Below are 19,513 nucleotides of genomic sequence, written 5' to 3' on the forward strand. Positions count from 1 at the left end.
TTGTCTTCCACAAAACCAGTCCCCGGTGCCAAAAAGGTTGGGGACCGCTGTTCCGGGGGATGGTGCCTGACTGAGCTGGAGGAGGCCTCTGCTCTCCCTCTGGTGGAAGGAGAGAGAAAACAAAGCAGAATAAATGAGGCCATTTGGACTGCCAAGCAGGGAGTTAAAACAGCGCAGTGTGATTTAGGATGAGGACTTTAAGGTGAGGAAGGTGATCCACTTAGAACTGTTGAAGATTTAAACTTAGAGCTGAATGGGAAAAAGAAATCGGCCATGCAAAGATGAGGGGACAACAGGTACAAGCGCCGTGTGTTCGAGGAAGGGCCAAAATTGGCCAGCGTGTACGTGGTACGGCCAGCATGTGGTGCGGCTGGGTGCAGCGGGCCAGCAGGAGAGGGACATAACGTGAGTGCCAGTGGCGTGGGGGCTCTGGGAGCCAGGCTGTAGATGGAGTTCAGGTTTCCAGGGCAACTGAAGGGCATGGGAGGGTTTCAGCAAGGGTTTACCAGATGACACCAGCTGCCGTGTGGAGAGTAGATCACAGGGAGCCCACACTCTCCACTGTGAAAGCAGCAATGAGGTCGCCGTGATAGTCTAGGCAAAAGGTGAAGGGACTCAGGAGTTTGGATCATGAGAGGAAGAGGAATCCACTTTGGCTTAAGCAACTGGGGATGAGGGAAAGGGCAGAGTTGGCAGGGGGTGGGGGCTAAAAGTCCAGTTCTGGCTTCGACGGGCTACTGGGCTCATTTTCATGAAGGAACAGATCAGGACTGGAAGACAGAAATCTGTCATCAGCATCAAGGCCTTGAAGATGGACGAGGTCACGAAGGGGGGGCGTCAGAGCAAGGAGAGGAAGAAAATTCAGGACTCAGCTCGGAGACAAAGGAACCAGCAAGGAGCCTGCGAAGCAGCTGCCGGGGCGTGGGAGGAGAACCAAGGGGTCTGAGGAGGAGAAAATGATGGTGCTAGGAACTGCAGAACCTCTCGGCAGGCACGCTCCACTCAAACCCCTGCATGAAGACACCCGGCCACCACCTCACGGGGCCTCTGGGAGCCTAAGGCCGTGCCCCTGGGATGCCCCAGCCCCCTTTTGAGTGAGTTCCCGTCTGGAAACGCTCAGGGCTGTCCAAAGCATTTACCGTCTGTTCCGGCCAACACCTGACCTCCCTTTCTTACAGCATTTACTAGCAAGGGCTTAGCCTGTCCCTTTGAGACATCTGTGTAGCACCCACAACCCAGGGTCTTTCCCGAGGGCCCCGCAGCCACTCCTTGGAAATGGAAACCTCAGGAGGCACGGGGCCCGGTCTCCCAGTCTCCACGGGAGGGAAGAATCCCAACCTTGGTAAGCACCGGCAGCTCCCACACACGGCTGGCCTCGTGGCAAGGACGCCGGCTGCCCCGCCATCTTTCACCTGAGCCTCCACTCGCCCCCTCCCGACTCCCTCATCCTCCCTTCGCAAGGCCATGCCGCCTCTGCTGGGGCGGGAACGGAGCTCAGCTCTCTCCCCCGTGAGCAGGGGTTTCTGAAGAAAATCTCTTTTCCCAGCTTGAACAAAGGCCCGCTTTTGTGTATCTTTGTGTATCTCCGGTGTTCTTGTCAAAAGAGGAGGACAGGCACAGAGGCCCGCGGGGACAAGGCCACGGGATGACGGAGGTGGAGGCTGGAGAGGCGCCGCCGGGGGCCCCCAGCGCCGGGGAGAGGCCTGGAAGGCCGCTCCCTCATGTCCCTGGCGGGGAGCCCACCCTGGGGACACCACTGCTAGCTCAGCCTCCAGGCCTCCGGAACCGGGAGGCCACACGTTTCCCTTGCCGAAGTCTGTGGTGCTTGGTCATGGCAGCCCCAGGAGACACGGTAAGCCCCTGCCCGTGCCTTGCTGGGCGGCCCTGTCAACAGCGAGCTCTTCCCTGCCACTGGCACAGAAGAAAACCAAGCTGCGTTAACACCCGAGCGACTGTGTGGGAAGACGTATTCTGTGTGTTATCAAAGGAATGCGTGCAAATTATAAGCATTTAGGAAATATATTAACATGTAAGGGAAACTTCTCATTACTGGCCACCCAGCTACTCACGTCCCTCCAAATGTTAGCAGGGTGTGCACTCAGAGCTTTTACTTCTCTACTGGGGTCACGCTTTATCCATAAGTTTGGCACCTGGCCTGTTCACACCAACATGCTATAAGGCATGTTGCGTGTGAGATGTTCGAAATGCCAGCTGTGCTGGGCCACGTCGTTACATATGCAGCCTCTTATCTTACCCTGACCTTTGGCAGCTACAAACGATGAAGTGAAGCGCCTCCCCAAAGCCAGAGTCATCGTGAGTGCCCGACTCTCTTAGGGTTACGCACCAGGGCTGAGGACGCTGCCTATGGGCTTGCTCCATCCCAGCAAATGGCCCCCTCGGAAGGGACGGCATTGCAAGGCCTCTGTTCTGCACCTTGCCGGCAGAGCGCTCACCTAGGGCTTCATCAGTTGCCATTTTCAGATCACTTTTTGCTTGCTGTTGGACTTGGTGTTGTTTTAGTTACCGATGAGGGCGAAACACCTTCTCACTGTGCTTACTGCTCACCCGCACTGCTCTCGTGCGTTGGTTGGCAGGAGGGGGAGCGCGCATAAACACCAGAGAACGCCACAAGCTCCAGGAGGAACGGGGTTCTGGCTTGTGCATCAAGGGGCCGCAGCCAATAGGGCAGGCAGGCTGGTTCCCTCCCAAGAGTAATCCGACCAGTTGTTCTGGAAGCTCAACCTAAGTAAAGCCGAAAAGGAAAACCTCGAATGCCTTACTTCCGGGCAAATGGTATGGTTTTAAATCCTTGGTGTCTGGTATACGGTCAACCCTACACCGTGCTACCAGAGGAGGAAGGAGGCAGGGCGGTGGGTTCTTCCAGCTCCCAGGCACTGCTGCTGCATTTGCCCTCATCCGTGTGCTCTGGAGGATGTCCCCACACTGGGTGGTGTGGTGGCCCTGAAGAGATACGTGCATATCTCATGGGTGTGACCTTCTTTGGGAAAAGGGTCTTTCCAGATGTAAAGAGTGCCGAGATGAGGAGATCATCCTGGATTATCTGTGTGGGCCCTACATCCAGTGACTGGTGTCCTTTATGAGACAAAAGGGAAGACACAGACAAAGAGGAAGAGACTGTGTGATGACAGAGGCAGAGACTGGGGTGATGGCTCTATAAGCAACCAGCAGAGGCTGAGACAGAGGCCCGTAAATGACTCTCTTGGCGCCTGCAGAGGAAACCAGCCTTGCAGGATATGGTGGCGGGCACCTGTAATCCCAGCTACTCGGGAGGCGGAGGCACAAGAATTGCTTGAACCCTGGAGGCGGAAGTTGCAGTGAGCTGAGATGGCGCCACTGCACTCCAGCCTGGGTGTCAGAGCAAGACTCTATCAAAAAAAAAAAGAAAGAAAGAAAGATAAAGAAAAGAAACCAGCCTTGCTGACAACTTGATTGCAGACTCTGGCTTCCAACACTGTGAAGGAGTTCCTGTTGTTTTCAGCCCCAAGTGTGCAGTACTTTGTTACAGCAGCCACAGTCCACTCATACACCCTCCCTCCAAAAAAAAATGTAAAGTGCTCTTGTAGAAAAATTGCAAGATTAGGATTTAAGTGCAGCACCCGTGAGCAGAGAAGCTGTCTGTGCCTTTCACAGTTTCCCAAGTACAATCTGATGGACACCTGGCTTGAAGAAGGGGAAAGATCACTCCCCGCCACACCCCGCCCCCAGATGCTGAGAAAGCCCTCAGGCCAGGTTAATTTTTAGAAGGCTTCATACCCCAATTCTAGCCAGCCTCACACTGTCAAATAGCAGGAAGCCCTGTGAGGAAGCCTCGGGGTGGATTCACAACATCCCGTTCCCAACCAGGGCAGCTTGGAGGAGGGCAGGAAGGAAGGCCCGGGTGCTGGGGAGTCAACTTCCAACTTTGTTTCCTTTGCTACAATTGCAGGGTTAATGCCCAGGGCTCTGACATCCTAGGAAATTTCCAGAATCTTGTTAAACAAGTAGAGTCGTCTGTTCTTCATAATTGGGGCCAGTGTAGGAAACGGCATCACAAACTTCTGGAATGTGATGGAACAGCCACCACCGGTCACACTGAGCAGCAACACTCTTGGTGAAGATAAGAGCATGCTTCGGTGTTGGAAAAAGAAAAGTGCTCGTGTGTGAAGCATCCTTCCATCAGACCACGCGGTGGTCATGACGACTCCAAACTCCAAGTAGTAAAAGGGGAAAAAAATGGATAAATGTGACTACACAAAGAAAAAAAAAACTTCGAGGCCGAGAAGCACAGTAGTTTAGCAGGGTGTGGTGGCCCGCGCCTGTGATCCCAGCTACTCGCAAGGCCGAGGCAGGAGGACTGCTGGAGCTCGGGAGATCAAGGCTGCGGTGAGCTCTGATTGTGCCACTACACTCCCGCCTGGGTGACAGACAGAGACCTTGTCTCAAAACAAAAAACAAAGAAACACTAGTAGCAAGGTCAAAGCAGGAAAAGATATCTGCAATTTCTATCACAGGCACAAAGCTAATCCTGCTCATGGACAAAGAGTTTCTAAAAGCTGAGCAACAAAAGACAACAACCCAGTAGACAAATGGATAAAAGATATGAGCAGCCCAGCGGGGCGCCGTGGCTCACGCCTGTAATCCTAGCACTTTGGGAGGCCGAGGCAGGCAGATCACCTGAGGTCAGGAGTTTGAGACCAGCCTGGCCAACATGGTGAAACCCTGTCTCTACTAAAAATACAAAAATTGGCCGGGCACAGTGGCTCACACCTGTAATCTTAGCACTTTGGGAGGCCAAGGCAGGTGGATCACCTGAGGTCAGGAATTCGAGACCAGCCTGGCCAATATGGTGAAACCCCGTCTCTACTAAAAATACAAAAATTAGCCGAGCGTGGTGGCAGGCACCTGTAGTCCCAGCTACTAGGGAGGCTGAGGCAGGAGAATCGCTTGAACTCAGGAGGCGGAGGTTGCAGTGAGCTGAGATTGCGCCACTGCACTCCAGTCTGGGTGAGATGAGCAAAACTCTGTCTCAAAAAAAAAGGAGAAAAAAAAAAAAAAAAAAAAAAAAAAATATATATATATATATATATATGTATATGTATATACACACACAAACATATATACACATATACATACATATATACATATGATATGAGCAGCCCATTCACAAGCAGAACTAAAAAGCATCCTTAAGTCTCAGAAAAGATGCTGAAGCTCACACTTGACGGAGAACTGCATGGCCTAGCGAATGACAAAAACCCAAACGGGCTTTCCCACCTCCTCCTTGGCAAGGCTAGGGAAATAGGGGGTGGGGAGAGACGGGAAACCAAGCTCCAAGGAGGAAGGGGCTCAGGTACCATCTACCCCATCGCCCATACTCAGTGGTGTCACTTCTCAGAATCTATGCCAAAGATACGCACAACTAACGCACAAGGATTTTTACTACGCCATTATTTATGGTAACAAAAAGATTGGAAACAACCCAAATGTCCATCAATAGTGACTGGTTAAACACACATCGGTCTGGCTGCAAAATGGAATAGCATGCAGTCCAAAAGGAGAGCACCCGTGTGCACGGTACGAGGGCAGCACTCCCAGGGCACAGCGGTGGGTGGGTCGGTGTCCGTTGGGAGGAAGAGCTGCCACCCAGCTCTGCCAGGGGAAGCAGTTCTCCCTGAGAGCCCCAGGCCCCCATTCTTGACTTCCCCAGTGCGGGGTGGAGGAAGAGGGAGGGATTAGCCCGAGGCAAGTGGTTCAAGCAGACAGAAGGGAACAAAAAGAGCAGCGAGTCAGGCCTGATCAGGGCCGCATCTACCCTAAAAGAGGCGACCAGCGGACCAAGAGCTGAAGCGTAAGGCACCGCGGCCAGCTCCTGGGTGGGGGTCCAGGTGGCATCCCAGTTGTGGTCACCCAGCCCTTCATCCTGGGCTAGGCAGGTGGGAGAGGAAAGCGCAGACTGCACGGTCCCGGGCATGTCCTCGGCAGCTAGTGGCCTTGCACTGGCCGGCCCTACTCAATGCACTCCATGACATGTATCTGCAGGGTGTCCATATCAGGGGCCTGATACTGGCACTTGGGACAGCAGAAGTCAGGTGGCTCCTCAGGGGGGCTCCTCCTCTGGCTGGGCAGGGCCAGGGGAGAGGAGAGGTAGGCTGGGAAAAGAGAAGAGTCAGAGGGAAGGGGAGGATGGAAGGGGACGGAGACTTGGCAGGACTGTCAATGGCAGGCCTGGTCTCACAGGCCACTCATGTAAAACCAGGAGCCGCCGATACCACGGCACGCCTCCCTTAGCCTCGGGGAAGGGGGTGGGCTACCGATGGGGTGGCCTATACGAGCTCCCGCCGTCAAGTCTCCGGAGAGCGACAGGAAGGTCGAACTGTGACCTCCCGCGGCGCAGCACCTGCCCTCCCCACCCACCTCCTCCCACAGGCCCAATGCTCGCTCACTCACCGGGGGCGGGGGGCAAGGGGGCCTGGGAGACCTCAACATGCCGCTTCCTCATGTCCTCGATCCTTTGAAAACAGAAACCGTCCAGTCAAGGCATGCGTTTCTGTAAAGCTCCTTGGCTGGACTAGTGTCAAAGCAGCTCTTGGAAGCTCAGGTGAGAGGAGAGGGACCACAGTGAGCCCTAACCCAGAACACCAGGAGCCATCCGTCTCCTGCGGTCACCACTGGCGACCCCCCAGTGTCGCACCCACTGCTTACACGGGCACGCTCTCAGAGGCCCACCTGGCCGACTCCTGACAGCTGGCCTTCAGTTTGCTGTACTCCCTCTGCAGCTGCTCCAGCTGCTCCTGCAAGAGCTCCTTCTTCTCGGCCAGCTTCTCCCGAGCCTGCCTCTCAGCCTGGAAGTCCGCCTTGTAGATGTCCGCCTGGCAAATCCAACAGAAAGGGATGTGCCCACCACAAGCCAGCCACCCACCAGGCACTGTGCCAGGCACCACAGGAACAAAGCAGAGCCCACTGCTGTCCTCCCAGAGCCCCCAGCGGCGCAGAGGAAACAGACACGTCGGCGAGTAACGCCAAGCTCACCGAGAGGTCTAAGGAGCAGCACAAGTGGTTCAGAAGCTTACGAAAGGCCACTACAAAATGATGCCAAAGAGGCCAGGCACGGTGGCTCACGCCTGTAATCCCAGAACTTTGGAAGGCTGAGGTGGGCAGATCACCTGAGGCCAGAAGTTCGAGACCAGCCGGGCCAACACGGTGAAACCCTGTCTCTACTAAAAATACAAAAATCAGACGGGCGTGGTGCCAGGCGCCTGTAAGCCCAGCTACTCAGGAGGCTGAGGCAAGAGAATCGTTTGAACCCGGGAGGCAGAGGTTGCAGCGAGCCAAGATCGTGCCACTGCACTCCAGCCTGGACAACAAGAGCAAAACTCCATCTCAAAAAGCAAGAAAAAAAAGACACCAAAGAGGCACTCCAGGTCCCAGTGCCAGGGTGGGCCAGAGAGGAGGGCCCTCACCTGGGCCTTCAGCACCGGAACGGTCTCCATCACAATCTTGTGCTGCTCGGCCTCCTCCTTCAGCTTATCGATCACCTCCTGTTTGGCCACCAGGGCCTCCTCGGCCTGCTGGAGCTGCTGCTTGAGATCTTCCAGCTGCATTCCCTAAAGACGGGCAAGGGGAGCTGACGGAGCCTCGTCGGCCCGGGGCGAGGCTGGCTGAGAAGAACTGAGAAGGACGAAAGAGTGGCCGTGGTTGACCAAGCTGGGTGATGCCAGCCCCTGATTTGAGGGCCCATTGCAGGATCTCAGCGTGCACAGGGAGAAGACTGCGTCCTGTCACGGCCCAAAACGACAGAGGAGGAGATGCTGAGGTTTTTTTCAGGACCAAAGAGGCCGCTGAGGTCATCTGGCACAACCTTCCAGCCAGGCCGACATTCCCTTCCCAGAACCCCCAGCTGCACAGCCTTCCTCCCACCCTTCATAGGACACAGGCCACACCCACTCACAGCGAGCCGGTCCTGTGCCCGCCACGTGCACAGCTAAGCTGAGAGTCCTCAGTCCTTCCACTCTGCCACCTGGTCAGAGGTGCACTCCTCCCACACAGGCATCCCCAGCTCCCTGAGACACACGCAGACACACCCCACCAACGCTTCCCTCCAGAAATTAAGTGGCCAGTTTTGTAGCTAACTCTTCCCCACGTGACCTGGCTTCAGGCTTTGTCCTTATAAATCTCCTCTGGGTACACTTACGATTGATGGTGTCCTGCTAAAACGTGATCGCTAGCAAACTGCACCCAGCTTAGGTCTGATGAGGACAAACTAGGAAAAGGCTCCCAACCAACACTGGGGTGGAAATGTTGCCGGGCTTACCTTGGCTTGGGGGAAGCTGAGCCAGGTGCCTAGATGGCGATGGCTGGCAAGAGGGAATGTCCATGGAGACAAGATATCCCCAGCCCCACAGAGGGAGCATCCCAAGGCTCTGGCCCAGCCCCCCATTATGGTGGCCTGCTCACACTCCTGAGAGCCACATCCCGGGGTTGCCATCTCCCCACAGCTTCCCTGAGCTGTCACAGCTGCAGCCTGATAAAGGTCTAAGGCAAGTCAAGCGTCCCTCCCAGAAGCCCATTCTCAAGGTTCAGGGAAGCGGGGAGAGGAAGAGACAAGGCCAGCCCTAGAGCCCCGGCAGCCGCACTTACTCGCTTCCGCTCGCTGCCCACCAGGCTGCTCTTGATGTGGTTGTCGTATTCTTGGAAGAGCTGGTGATAGGCCACCTGCAACTGGGCCAGCTTCCGCCTGAGGAAGAGGCGCTTTTGCTGGAGAAACCACCTCATCCCAGTCCAGCCACAGTTCCTGCCTGCTTCCAACTCTACCCGCTTCCTTCCCTCCCTCGCATCACAGGCCTGGAATGGGGTCTTCCAAGGCTGTGTGAGGACTCCTGAGGCTGTCAGCTCTAAAGCAGAGCGCTGGACTGGTCACCAGGCAGTTAATGTCGTTTTCCTAAAAGCTAATATTTTAAAATGTTTATAATAAAATCGCAGCCAGATGCGGTGGCTCACACCCGTAATCCCAACGTTTTGACAAGCCAAGGCGAGAGGATCGCTTGAGCTCAGGAGTTCAAGACCAGCCTGGGCAACATGGGAAAACACCACCTCTACCAAAAATACAAAAATTAGCCAGGTGTGCTGGCCTGTGCCTATAGTCCCGGCTAGTTGGGAGGATCGCTTGAGCCCAAGAGGCAGAAGGTACAGTAAGCTGAGATAATGTGACTGCACTCCAGCCTGAACGATAGAGCAAGACCCTGTCTTGAAAATAACAATAGTAATAGTAATAATAATAATTAATAGTAATAATACAATGGAACTACCCTGCACTCTTCGAAACTGTGAACTTCACAAACAGCTCAGAAAGGCAGGGGAACTGTTCTAAAGGAGACTCAAAAGGCACGCCAAGGACAGGAACCTGAGGTCCCAGATTGGATGCCAGTAGAAGGGAGGCTTGGGGTATTTTTGTTGTCTTTCTGTTGCCCAGGCTGGTCTTGAACTCCTGGGCTTAAGCCATCCACCCACCTTGGCCTCCCAAAGTGTTTGGGATTACAGGCGTGAGCCACGGCACCCAGCCTAGATGGGGTTTTAAAGGGCAAGTCCCCTGATGACCTAGTGGCTAGGAAAAAAAAAACTACAAAAGAGGCCACGTGTGGACAGGCAGTGAGACGTGGTCTGGATAGCAGAGGGCATGCTTGTGTCAAAGACAAACCGGGTGTCATCATAGTCGCCTCTACTGTTAGCAAGGCTAAGGGACAGAATGGGCCCGCAGCCACACACAGAATCTGAAGGGCTCCTCAGAAGGCAGAAAGAACCATGGACCCAACACTTCTCGGCCTTTTGGCTAAGATCAAGTGTAGAACCACAGACCCTGTGGTGCGGCCCCGCCCCGGCTGACTCACTTCTCCTCCGAGGCAGCCTGGCGCTCCATGCGGAGTGCGGCCTCCACGCTCTGGCCCTGCATGCGCAGCTGGTCCACCTGCACGCTGTGCTGCTGCTGCAGTGCCTCACGCTCACTCTCCAGCTGCCGCGCCTGCTCGCTGGCCGCCCGGGCCCTGGCACAGGGAAAGAGCAGACTCAGGGAGGACAAACGGGGGGAGAGGAGGGGCTATGCGCAGGGCATGGGCGAGGGGGTGGGGGTCGGCTCTGAACACTCTGTGACCGTGAGCTGAAGCCAGGCAGCAGGGTGGAGGCACCGTCACCAGACACAAGGACAACTGCAGGGGGCCAGGTGGGAGCAGCAGGTGAGGAGCTTTGCTTGAGACGTGTTTGCTTCAATGTAGGGGCCCAGCAGGTGACCAAGTACAGGGTCAAGATGCCAAGGAGACCTGGAAGCCAGGGGAAGGGGGTGGTCCGAGAAAAGGATGGGGTCACCTGCATCCCGCAGTGCTGGGGCTAGATGAGAGGAGCCCTTGGAACTGCCTGTGGAGTTCCAATGGGGGGTTGCTGGGGGCCCCAGCAAAAGAAGTCTCAGTGGAGGGGTCAGGAGAGACTGTTGTTCCAAAAGTGAGAGACTGCCCACCTGGGCGTGCAAGCACTGAGCTCAATGCCGACTAGGACTCGGCCCCATCCCTGGTGCTGCCCAGAGCTCTGCTGGAGTCCCAGACCACCTGCTCGGATGCTCAGTTCCCACACCTGCCCCCCTACAGCTCCCTTAACCTCCAGTTTCCAGGGTCTGGCCTCAGCCCACCACACAGCCTCACTGCAGGGACGATGGTGGGTGCTTCTGTGCAGGTCCTGGGTGGCCTCTGGCCACAGGCAGACACGGCCCTTCTCTAGTCACCCCAACTCTGCCTGGCAGGCCTGGCTTCTTGGCTCTCCCCTCCACGCCTGCCCGCATGCTGCCCCCACACCCTGCACGGGCTCCCTCTGCCCATCAGAGCCTGGGTCGAGCTCCCCTCCCCTCTGCCCTGCCGGCTGCCCCAAGTACACCCTGACCGCCTACTGTGCTGGGGTGGCCGGGGCCCCCCTGGCAGCTGATCCATCTGTCTGGAGGGCAGAAGCAGGGCCGAATGAGAACCACAGAAACCTCCCTGCCCTTTGACCCAATGGTCCCACTCACAAGAACCAAGACCCCTTTGCCAAAGAGAGTAACCAGCAGGCCTGAGGCCACTGGTTGGCAAGGTTGGCCCTTGGCTGGTAAAGTTCCCTTGACACAGTGACACTTTCCCTAGTGGTCAGGGCGGTCCCTGCACCTGCGCCATTGGTAGGAACAACGTGGTTGCCATGAGCACCCACTCTGTTGCTGGCAGTCAGAGATTTAGGTACCTGCCTGGCAGAGGGCGCTCACAGGACCTGTCCCCGGTAAACACCCAGGGCGCCGAGTGTCTAGTGGGCATCTCTGGGCAGGAACATGGCCCGTGTGGGAGGCGCGTCTCACTGTGCCGCTCGCAGGGCGGCGGGAGGCTGGGACAGGGCTTCTCCAACTCCCCCCGAGGCTCCTGCCCTGGCGGCTCCTGCCCTGTGCCCTTTTCCAAAACTGTCATCTACCTCAGCCACGCGGGCAACCGTGCACCGGTCCCAGAAGTCCTTCCAGAGAACTAGACACCGTGGGTGTGGGCTCAGGGCCCCCAAAATGCCTCCTAAGGAAATAATCAAAACTCCATCAAAGGGTCACAGAGTGCGGAGAACTGGCTGGGACCCAGGTCCCGGATGCCTGGCCCAGACCTCTCCTGACACCTGCCCCAACGTGTTTACGCAGCCTGCCCCGGTCTAGCCTCATCAAGGAGCAGCCTGGAAACCCCTAAACCCACCTCATGCTTTTGGAAACCCTGGAAGGGGTCTCCGGAGCTGGCTCCCACGACTCACCGACCCTCCAGAGTCTGGCATTCCTTAGTGGCAGCCTCCAAGCGACTCTGGCTCTCCTGCAGCTCCCCGAGCAAGGATGTCACCTGGGCTTTCACAGAGGCCTTGTCCTCAGCCATCTGCTGCAGGAGAAAAAGCCACTTCCTGTCAGCACTGCCTTCTCCCCAGGGGCCCACTCCTGCCATCCGCAAGCCCCGGGGCAACCCGCAAGAGGCTGAGGCCTGCGCACCATGAGGCCTTTTTTCCTGCCCTCGGCACCCCCAAACCTGGGTGCCCTGGGGCCTCATGAGCCCAAGGGCCACCCAACCCTCCCCAGCTGCCCACCTTAACCCTCTGCCACAGGGTGAGACACACAGATGGGGCCAAAAGAGATCCCCAAACAGACGAAGGAGCACAAAGCTGCCTTGAGGTTGTCAACGGCTTAGTCACTGCCCCGGCAAGCAGGCCTTGAGGGCTGAAGCCGGTGGCCTTGCGGCTGCAGCCCCAGCAGGGGATCTCTCTCAGCCTCTCTGTGACTTGGGGCAAAAGGAGGTCAGGCACAAACAGGGCAAAGTAAACACAGGTCCCAGTCCACACCCGGGGCCGCTAGGATGGGAGAGTTTGTGTAAATCAAAGAGTGGACACTGAATTTTGTTAAACACTGGGAACTGCAGAACCTCTCGGCAGGCACGCTCCACTCAAACCCCTGCACGAAGACACCCGGCCACCACCTCACGGGGCCTCTGGGAGCCTAAGGCCGCGCCCCTGGGACGCCCCAGCCCCCTTTTGAGTTCCCGTCTGAAAACGCTCAGCGCTGTCCAAAGCATTTACTGTCTGTTCCGGCCAACACCTGACCTCCCTTTCTTACAGCATTTACTAGCAAGGGCTTAGCCTGTCCCTTTGAGACATCTGTGTAGCACCCACAACCCAGGGTCTTTCCCGAGGGCCCCGCAGCCACTCCTTGGAAATGGAAACCTCAGGAGGCACGGGGCCCGGTCTCCCAGTCTCCACGGGAGGGAAGAATCCCAACCTTGGTAAGCACCGGCAGCTCCCACACACGGCTGGCCTCGTGGCAAGGACGCCGGCTGCCCCGCCATCTTTCACCTGAGCCTCCACTCGCCCCCTCCCGACTCCCTCATCCTCCCTTCGCAAGGCCATGCCGCCTCTGCTGGGGCGGGAACGGAGCTCAGCTCTCTCCCCCGTGAGCAGGGGTTTCTGAAGAAAATCTCTTTTCCCAGCTTGAACAAAGGCCCGCTTTTGTGTATCTTTGTGTATCTCCGGTGTTCTTGTCAAAAGAGGAGGACAGGCACAGAGGCCCGCGGGGACAAGGCCACGGGATGACGGAGGTGGAGGCTGGAGAGGCGCAGCCGGCAGCCCCCAGCGCCGGGGAGAGGCCTGGAAGGCCGCTCCCTCATGTCCCTGGCGGGGAGCCCACCCTGGGGACACCACTGCTAGCTCAGCCTCCAGGCCTCCGGAACCGGGAGGCCACACGTTTCTGGGGCTTCGGCCTCGCCGAAGTCTGTGGTGCTTGGTCACAGCAGCTGTAGAAAACTCATCCACTTCCCACACAGGAAATCAACGCCTTAAGCCAGGCGCTCCAAGCCCTGAGTGAAGCGACGTGCACAGCCCACCATCCACGCCTTTCCCCAGGGGAGCGGAACCTGGCTGTGGCAAGTGCCAGGTACCCACCAGCAAGTTTCCTCTCCAGCACTTCTCCCCACCTTGCTCCTCAAAGGCAGCACAGCCCCTTCCTGACTAACATCGCCAGGATCCTGCAATCATCCAAGCCCACACACAAAGGCCCTGAAACCAGGGGGTCTGTGCTAACCACACGATTTATGGGGGAGCCCTGGGCCACACAGCTGGACCTCTGGTGGCTGTAGCCCGAGTGACCAGGGTTGGCCACACAGGCGCTCCACGCCTGCACAGCCCACCCCCCATGGAAACCCTGGCCGCCACGGCTGGGGTGAGCTTCCCTAGTTATGACTCCGTGCACACTGTCCCACACTGTTGCTGAAAGAAACAGGTGCTGTCGGCACAACTCCCCTGGGCGAGGAGCCACTGAAGCTCACGCCTGGTCTCTCCTGGAGCCTGTCCTGTGCACCCTGAGCCTTCGCTCACCGTGACCTGTGTCCTTTCCTTGTAATAAACCGGAACTCAGAGTGTGACCGCTTTTCTGAGTTCTGAGCCCTCCCAGCACAGCACTGAGCCCCAGGGCGCTTTGGGAGACCCCGACCACGAGTTCCCTCGTGGAACACTGGCGTCACCATGGGTTTTCAGAACCTGGCCCTGCCCCGGCTACCTGCTGGCATCTCTTCAGGTGCTCTACCTCCCGCAGAGCCTGCTCTTTCTGCCTCTTCAGGTCGAGCTTCTCCAGGCTGAGTCTCTCCACCAGTTTCCTGGCCTCTTGGAATTTGCACATGAGGAACTCCTTCTCCTCCCTCTGGCTGGCTTGGAAATGCAGAAGCTCCTCGCAGCGCTCTCGCAGCATCTGGTTGCTCTGCCGGATGGCATCTGGCGGCAGAGGGGATGGCGGAGGGGAGCTGGGCAGCCCGGCCTGCTGGGCCCTGCCTGGGCCCACATGGGCCCGAGGCTCAGGAATTCAGAGGCCAGAAGTGGGGCCACCCATCCTGGTGCCCCTCCCCCCCATAATACCAATGCAGCTTCTCTCAGGGGTGGATGGCGTCTCAACACTCCCTTTTGTTTCTTTAAACACTTCCAAAATCCATTACACAAATGCCCCTCACTTTCTACAAGAAAACAATACCAAACACATCAGCTTCACTTAATAGTATGTGTCAGCCAGGCACAGTGGTTCATGCCTGTAATCCCAGCACTTTGGGAGGCCGAGGTGGGTGGATCACCTGAGGTCAGGAGCTACAGACCAGCTTGACCAACATGGTGAAACCTCGTCTGTAATAAAAATACAAAAATTAGCTGGGCGTGGTGGCGCACACCTGTAATCCCAGCTACTTGGGAGGCTAAGGCAGGAGAATCACTTGAACCTGGGAGGTGGAGGTTGCAGTGAGCCGAGATCACACCATTGCACTCCAGCCTGGGGAACAGAGTGAAACTATCTCAATTTAAAAAAAAAAAGTAAGTATCAAATGCCACTTTTTTGAATTTTTCCTTTTGTAGAGGCAAGATCTTGCTATGTTGTCCAGGCTGGTCTCAAATTCTTGGCCTCAAGCCATCCTCCCACCTCGGCCTCCCAACGTGCTAGGATTATAGGCATGAGCCACTGTGCCTGGCCTTATGCCACTTTCTTTGTAAGTGACTCGAATTCATTTGTATTCTGGTCAGTCTGAGGTGTGCCTGCCCTCAGATGCTTGGTAGTGGTCCTTCCTGGCCTACACCTCTGCTGTCTTCTGGATCAGGGGGTCCTAATACGCCTGCAGACTCCCAGGGTCAGCCTCCCAGGCAAACGTCACTGCAGCATTGATGGCTGCAGCCTGAGAGGCCCAGAAGTCTTGGACCAGGCAAGTTAGTGGTGTCTCTGAGACTCAAAGTCCTCATCTGCATAGTGAACAGAGACAACAACATTCATCTTACAAGACGAGGAGGGTTAAACGAGAAAGCAGAAAACAAACAGGAAAAACCGCTGGTCCTCCCCTCACCAGAGCATGTGCCATTGCCAGGCAGTCAGCAGAGGCCACAGGAAGGAGAGCCCCACACCCAGGAGACACCCCAAGCAGTGAAGGAGCCATCTGAGGTGACAAAACTGGTAAGTGATATGCCAAGGTTCTAGCAACTTTATAGCAACTACAGGGCCGGATAAAATGGGGAAGGCAGTAACTACCCCGTGATCAAAACCCTCAACCAACTAACTATTGCTTGCTGATGAGCACAACATCCAACCCCCATTAGAATCCCGCTCGCTCTGCCCAAAGCTCAGCTCATCTGCAACTTGTCTTTTTTTTTTGAGACAGAGTCTCACTCTGTCGCCCAGGCTGGAGTGCCGTGGTGCGATCTCGGCTCACTGCGACCTCCACCTCCCAGATTCAAGCAATTCTCCCTGCCTCAGCCTCCCAAGTAGCTGGGATTACAGGCATGAGCCACTGCACCTGGCTGGCAACTTGTCTTTTAAAAAATGTTTTGAACTGAGGTAAAATTCACATGACATCAAATTCACCATTTTAACTAATTCAGCAGTTTTCAGTGTGTCCATCAGGTTGCGCAACCATCCACACTATGTAATTCCAGAACAGTTCCGGGACCCCATTAGCAGTCACTCCCCAGGCCCCTCCTCATCTGCATCTGCCTCTGCAGATTGGCCTCTTCTGGACAGGTCTCATAAGTGGAGTCACACACTAGAGACATGCAGTTTCTTCTGTGAATCTCCCCCTAAACATTCTAAACACAGCTTCCTCCGTGAACATAAGCATGTACATCTTCCGGGACAGGCATCTTTTGGGCCCTTGGGGGCTTGGCCCAGGGCCTGACACAAGTTTCACTTGCCACCCACAAAGCTCAGGTCAGGCAGAGCAAGGGGAGTCAATACAGCCTTGAGGCCTCCCTGTGCCCTTGAAGCCCGGGGGAAGCTGCTGCACTGAACACACAGCCTGGAAGGGAAGCACGGCTGGCCTGCAACACTCACCCTCAAGTCCCCCTCAACAGAGCACTCTCCTGGGGATGAGCAGAGGCCCTCAGTCTAGCTGTCACCTCTCTGTGCACCAGTGCTCTGAAGATCCCAATACAGTGGGTCTCACCAGGGACAACTGTATCTGCCCAGGGGTCATTCTGCAATAAATATCTGGGGATATTGTTAGCTGACACAACAGGACAGATGCTACTGGCATCTAGCAGGTACAGGCCAGGGACTCTGCTCCACAACCCACAATGCACAAGAGAATTCTCCAGCTCCAGGTGCCGATAGCACTGAGGTGGGGGACCCTGTCCTGGAGCAGGCAGGTTGTGTTGGGTCTCCGTGCTCCAGCAGGGCCTCTTCAATTCAGCCTCGCTGTCGAGCAGACCAAGCAGCCCCTTGACAGCAAGCTGACTGCACTGACCCCTTCCTCCATGGAAGGAAAGGTGATTTGCCGTGACAGGAAGAGGAGACACATCCAGGCATGGGTCTTGTCCCCTCCCACAGGGTGTTAGCCAGAGTCACTCTCTGAAGCCTACAGAGTATGTGACTTGTCAGCACAGAGCCCCACATAACATCTTGGACCACAGTCCAGCAAAGGCGGCAGGGGAGTGGGCCCATGACAGCGGCCTCTACTAGTCACAGCACATGCCACCTCGCCCAGGAGCTGCCAGCCAGCCAGCCAGGACACGGAGAGCCAACTGAAGACACAAGTGAGGTGCCAGCTCAGGGATGACTCCTGCAAGGAAGGGGTGTTGTCCTCCACGATGGGGTGGACACTTTGGCCTGAGTCCCCAGCAGGAACCAAAGGGTGAAGCAAAAGGGGCTACAGGCCCCACCACACACAATGAGCCACGTGGGGAGTCTGTGCCGCCCCTCCCTGCAGCTCTGGGACCGGCGGTTTAGAAGGCCGCCGCAGCAGAAAGGCAAGAGTGTATGGCGGGGAGCCACCTGGCCCCGCTGGGCTAACCAGGGGCAACGCAGAGCAATGGCGGGGAGAGGGGGCGAGGGGGAAGAATGGCAGGGGCTGGGGGTGCCATCACGCCCAGGGCGCGGGCAGGAGCGTGCAGCTGAGCCCTGAACCCACGACGACCTGGAGCTGAGCAGCACCGAGGGTGAGGGGCGCCCAGATGGCAGCCTAGGAGAGAACTCCCCAGTCCCAGCCGCTGGATGTGGGAAGTCAGCCTTCACCTCCGCTGAGATGTGCGCCGGGACTGCCCCAGAGGAATGTTGCCTGTGGGGGCCACACACCTTCCTTCCCAAGACAGACCACGCCCCTCTACCAGGGCATGCCCCGCCCATTTCCAGGACAGGCCCCACCCCCTCTCTGGGCAGACCACGCCTCTTCCCAGGGCCGACTCTGCCCTGTCCCAGGATGGACAGTACTTCATGAGAGCTCAGTGCAGGGACACAGAGGCCTGGACATGTTGGTCCAACCTGGAAGGTTCATTCCAGCTCCAGAGCTCCCTGTAAGGTCCAACAAGGCTGTCCTGGAGCCTACCGGGCAGTGTGCTTCTCCCTCTGCCCACCCCGGCTTCTTCCGCTGTCCCTCCTTTCCCTTCCCAGTACTGGTCCTGAGAGCACTCTAAACTTCCTCCCCGCTAATCTGCATTCCAGAGTCTACTTCCTGAAACCAAGAGGGAAGGCAGCACATCCCCACCCCAGGCCCAGGAAACACAGAGGTGCAGGTGGGGAGAAGATGCCTTCCCCTCAGCAGGGTCAGATCCCCTGACTCTTTCCTCACCTCGGAGCTCTTGATTCTCCTCCAGGCAGCGCTGGAGAGTCTCAGGAGCGCCTTGCTCTGAAGGCAGGTGCAGCATGGCTGGCTTCCCCAGAGGAGACTCTTCACCCAGCACGTCCTGATCTGCTGCCGGGCCACCACTGGGCTGCACCATCTCACACAGTTGGCTCTTCCAGAGGTGCCTGCTCATCCAACAGGGCAGGGGCTGAAAGAGAAAGGCAGCAGGGGAGTCACAGGAGACCCACATCCTTACCCAGCACAACGAGCCTATGAGTTCTGGGGCTACATTTTAAAAAGAACGCTGATAATTCGCCTAGTGTATCAGGATGCTAAAGTGGGTTTTCAGTCTAAGGGGCAGCAGATACTCCCATTCCAAAGGGAGGTGCTGTACCACCCATGTGGCACTTGGAAAGGCCTATCTCCAGGCTGGAAACAGATGAATTTCACCAGAGGTGGGAGAGTCACAAGAGGACTGTTTGTGGAGGGAGGTGTCAGTATGCTGGGAATCCTGACCCCCTACACACCTCCAAGCAGGAGAAGTGGAGGGTATCGGCCCCTCATCCAGTGTAGTGGGCTGAATGGTAGCCCCGCGAAAAGACATGCCCATGTTCCAACCCCTGGAACATATAAATGTGATTTGGGAAAAGAGTCTTTGAAGATGTAGGATCTCATGATGAGATCATTCTGGGTGACGTGGGTGGGCCCTAAATCCAACAACCAGTGTCTTTATGAGAGACAGAAGAGACAAGCCAGAGGGAGATGCAAGGGGAGGAGGCCATGTCGGGACTGCCTCGGAGACTGGAGTGAAGCAGCCACAAGCCCAGGAATAAATGGGGCCATCAGAAGCTTGGGAGAGTCAAGGGAGGATCGCCCTCTTAGAGCCTTTGAGGGTGTGGGCTTGCTAACCCTTTGGTTTTGGACTTCTAGTCTCCAGAACTGTGAGATTAAAATGTCTGGCAGGGCGCAGTGGCTCATGCCTGTAATCCCAGCACTTTGGGAGGCCAAGGCAGGCCGATCACAAGGTCAGGAGATAGACACCATCCTGGCTAACATGGTGAAACCCTGCCTCTACTTTAAAAAAAAAAAAAAAAAAATTGCTGGGCACGGTGGCTCACGCCTGTAACCCTAGCACTTTGGGAGGCCGAGGCAGGCAGATCATGAAGTCAGGAGATCGAGATCATCCTGGCTAACACGGTGAAACCCTGTCTCTACTAAAAATATAAAAAATTAGCCAGGCATGGAGGCGGGCGCCTGTAGCCCCAGCTACTCGGGAGGCTAAGGCAGGAGAATGGCGTGAACCTGGGAGGCGGAGCTGGCAGTGAGCCAAGATTGTGCCACTGCACTCCAGCCTAGGCGACAAAGCAAGACTCCGTCTCAAAAAAAAAATAAATAAATAAATTAGCAGGGTGTGGTGACATGAC

At 56.5% G+C, this 19,513-nt stretch overlaps 1 protein-coding gene across 7 annotated transcripts in view; it reads right to left on the reverse strand.

The window, feature by feature from the left end:
• Nucleotides 1-19,513, reverse strand: part of LOC140710815 (NF-kappa-B essential modulator-like) — a 34,162-nt gene that overhangs the window by 4,979 nt on the left and 9,670 nt on the right. For 3 of the 7 annotated variants that reach the window (XM_073013300.1, XM_073013298.1, XM_073013299.1), the window contains exons 2-10: nt 18,096-18,297; nt 14,069-14,280; nt 11,791-11,909; nt 9,885-10,037; nt 8,638-8,734; nt 7,461-7,604; nt 6,727-6,869; nt 6,448-6,509; nt 2,006-3,093 (exon numbers count right to left, since the gene is read on the reverse strand). In XM_073013300.1, coding sequence (XP_072869401.1) covers nt 2,834-3,093; nt 6,448-6,509; nt 6,727-6,869; nt 7,461-7,604; nt 8,638-8,734; nt 9,885-10,037; nt 11,791-11,909; nt 14,069-14,280; nt 18,096-18,282 — 1,377 coding nt within the window. In that variant the 5' untranslated portion in view covers nt 18,283-18,297 and the 3' untranslated portion in view covers nt 2,006-2,833. Of the gene's footprint in view, nt 1-2,005; nt 3,094-5,420; nt 6,150-6,447; nt 6,510-6,726; nt 6,870-7,460; nt 7,605-8,637; nt 8,735-9,884; nt 10,038-11,790; nt 11,910-14,068; nt 16,507-18,095; nt 18,298-19,513 lie in introns of those variants that run through there. The other 4 variants (XM_073013302.1, XM_073013303.1, XM_073013304.1 and 1 more) reach the window with 3 other exon arrangements.

Source organism: Chlorocebus sabaeus, chromosome X, assembly GCF_047675955.1.
Source record: "Chlorocebus sabaeus isolate Y175 chromosome X, mChlSab1.0.hap1, whole genome shotgun sequence".
In the NCBI taxonomy this organism is placed as follows: domain Eukaryota; kingdom Metazoa; phylum Chordata; class Mammalia; order Primates; family Cercopithecidae; genus Chlorocebus; species Chlorocebus sabaeus.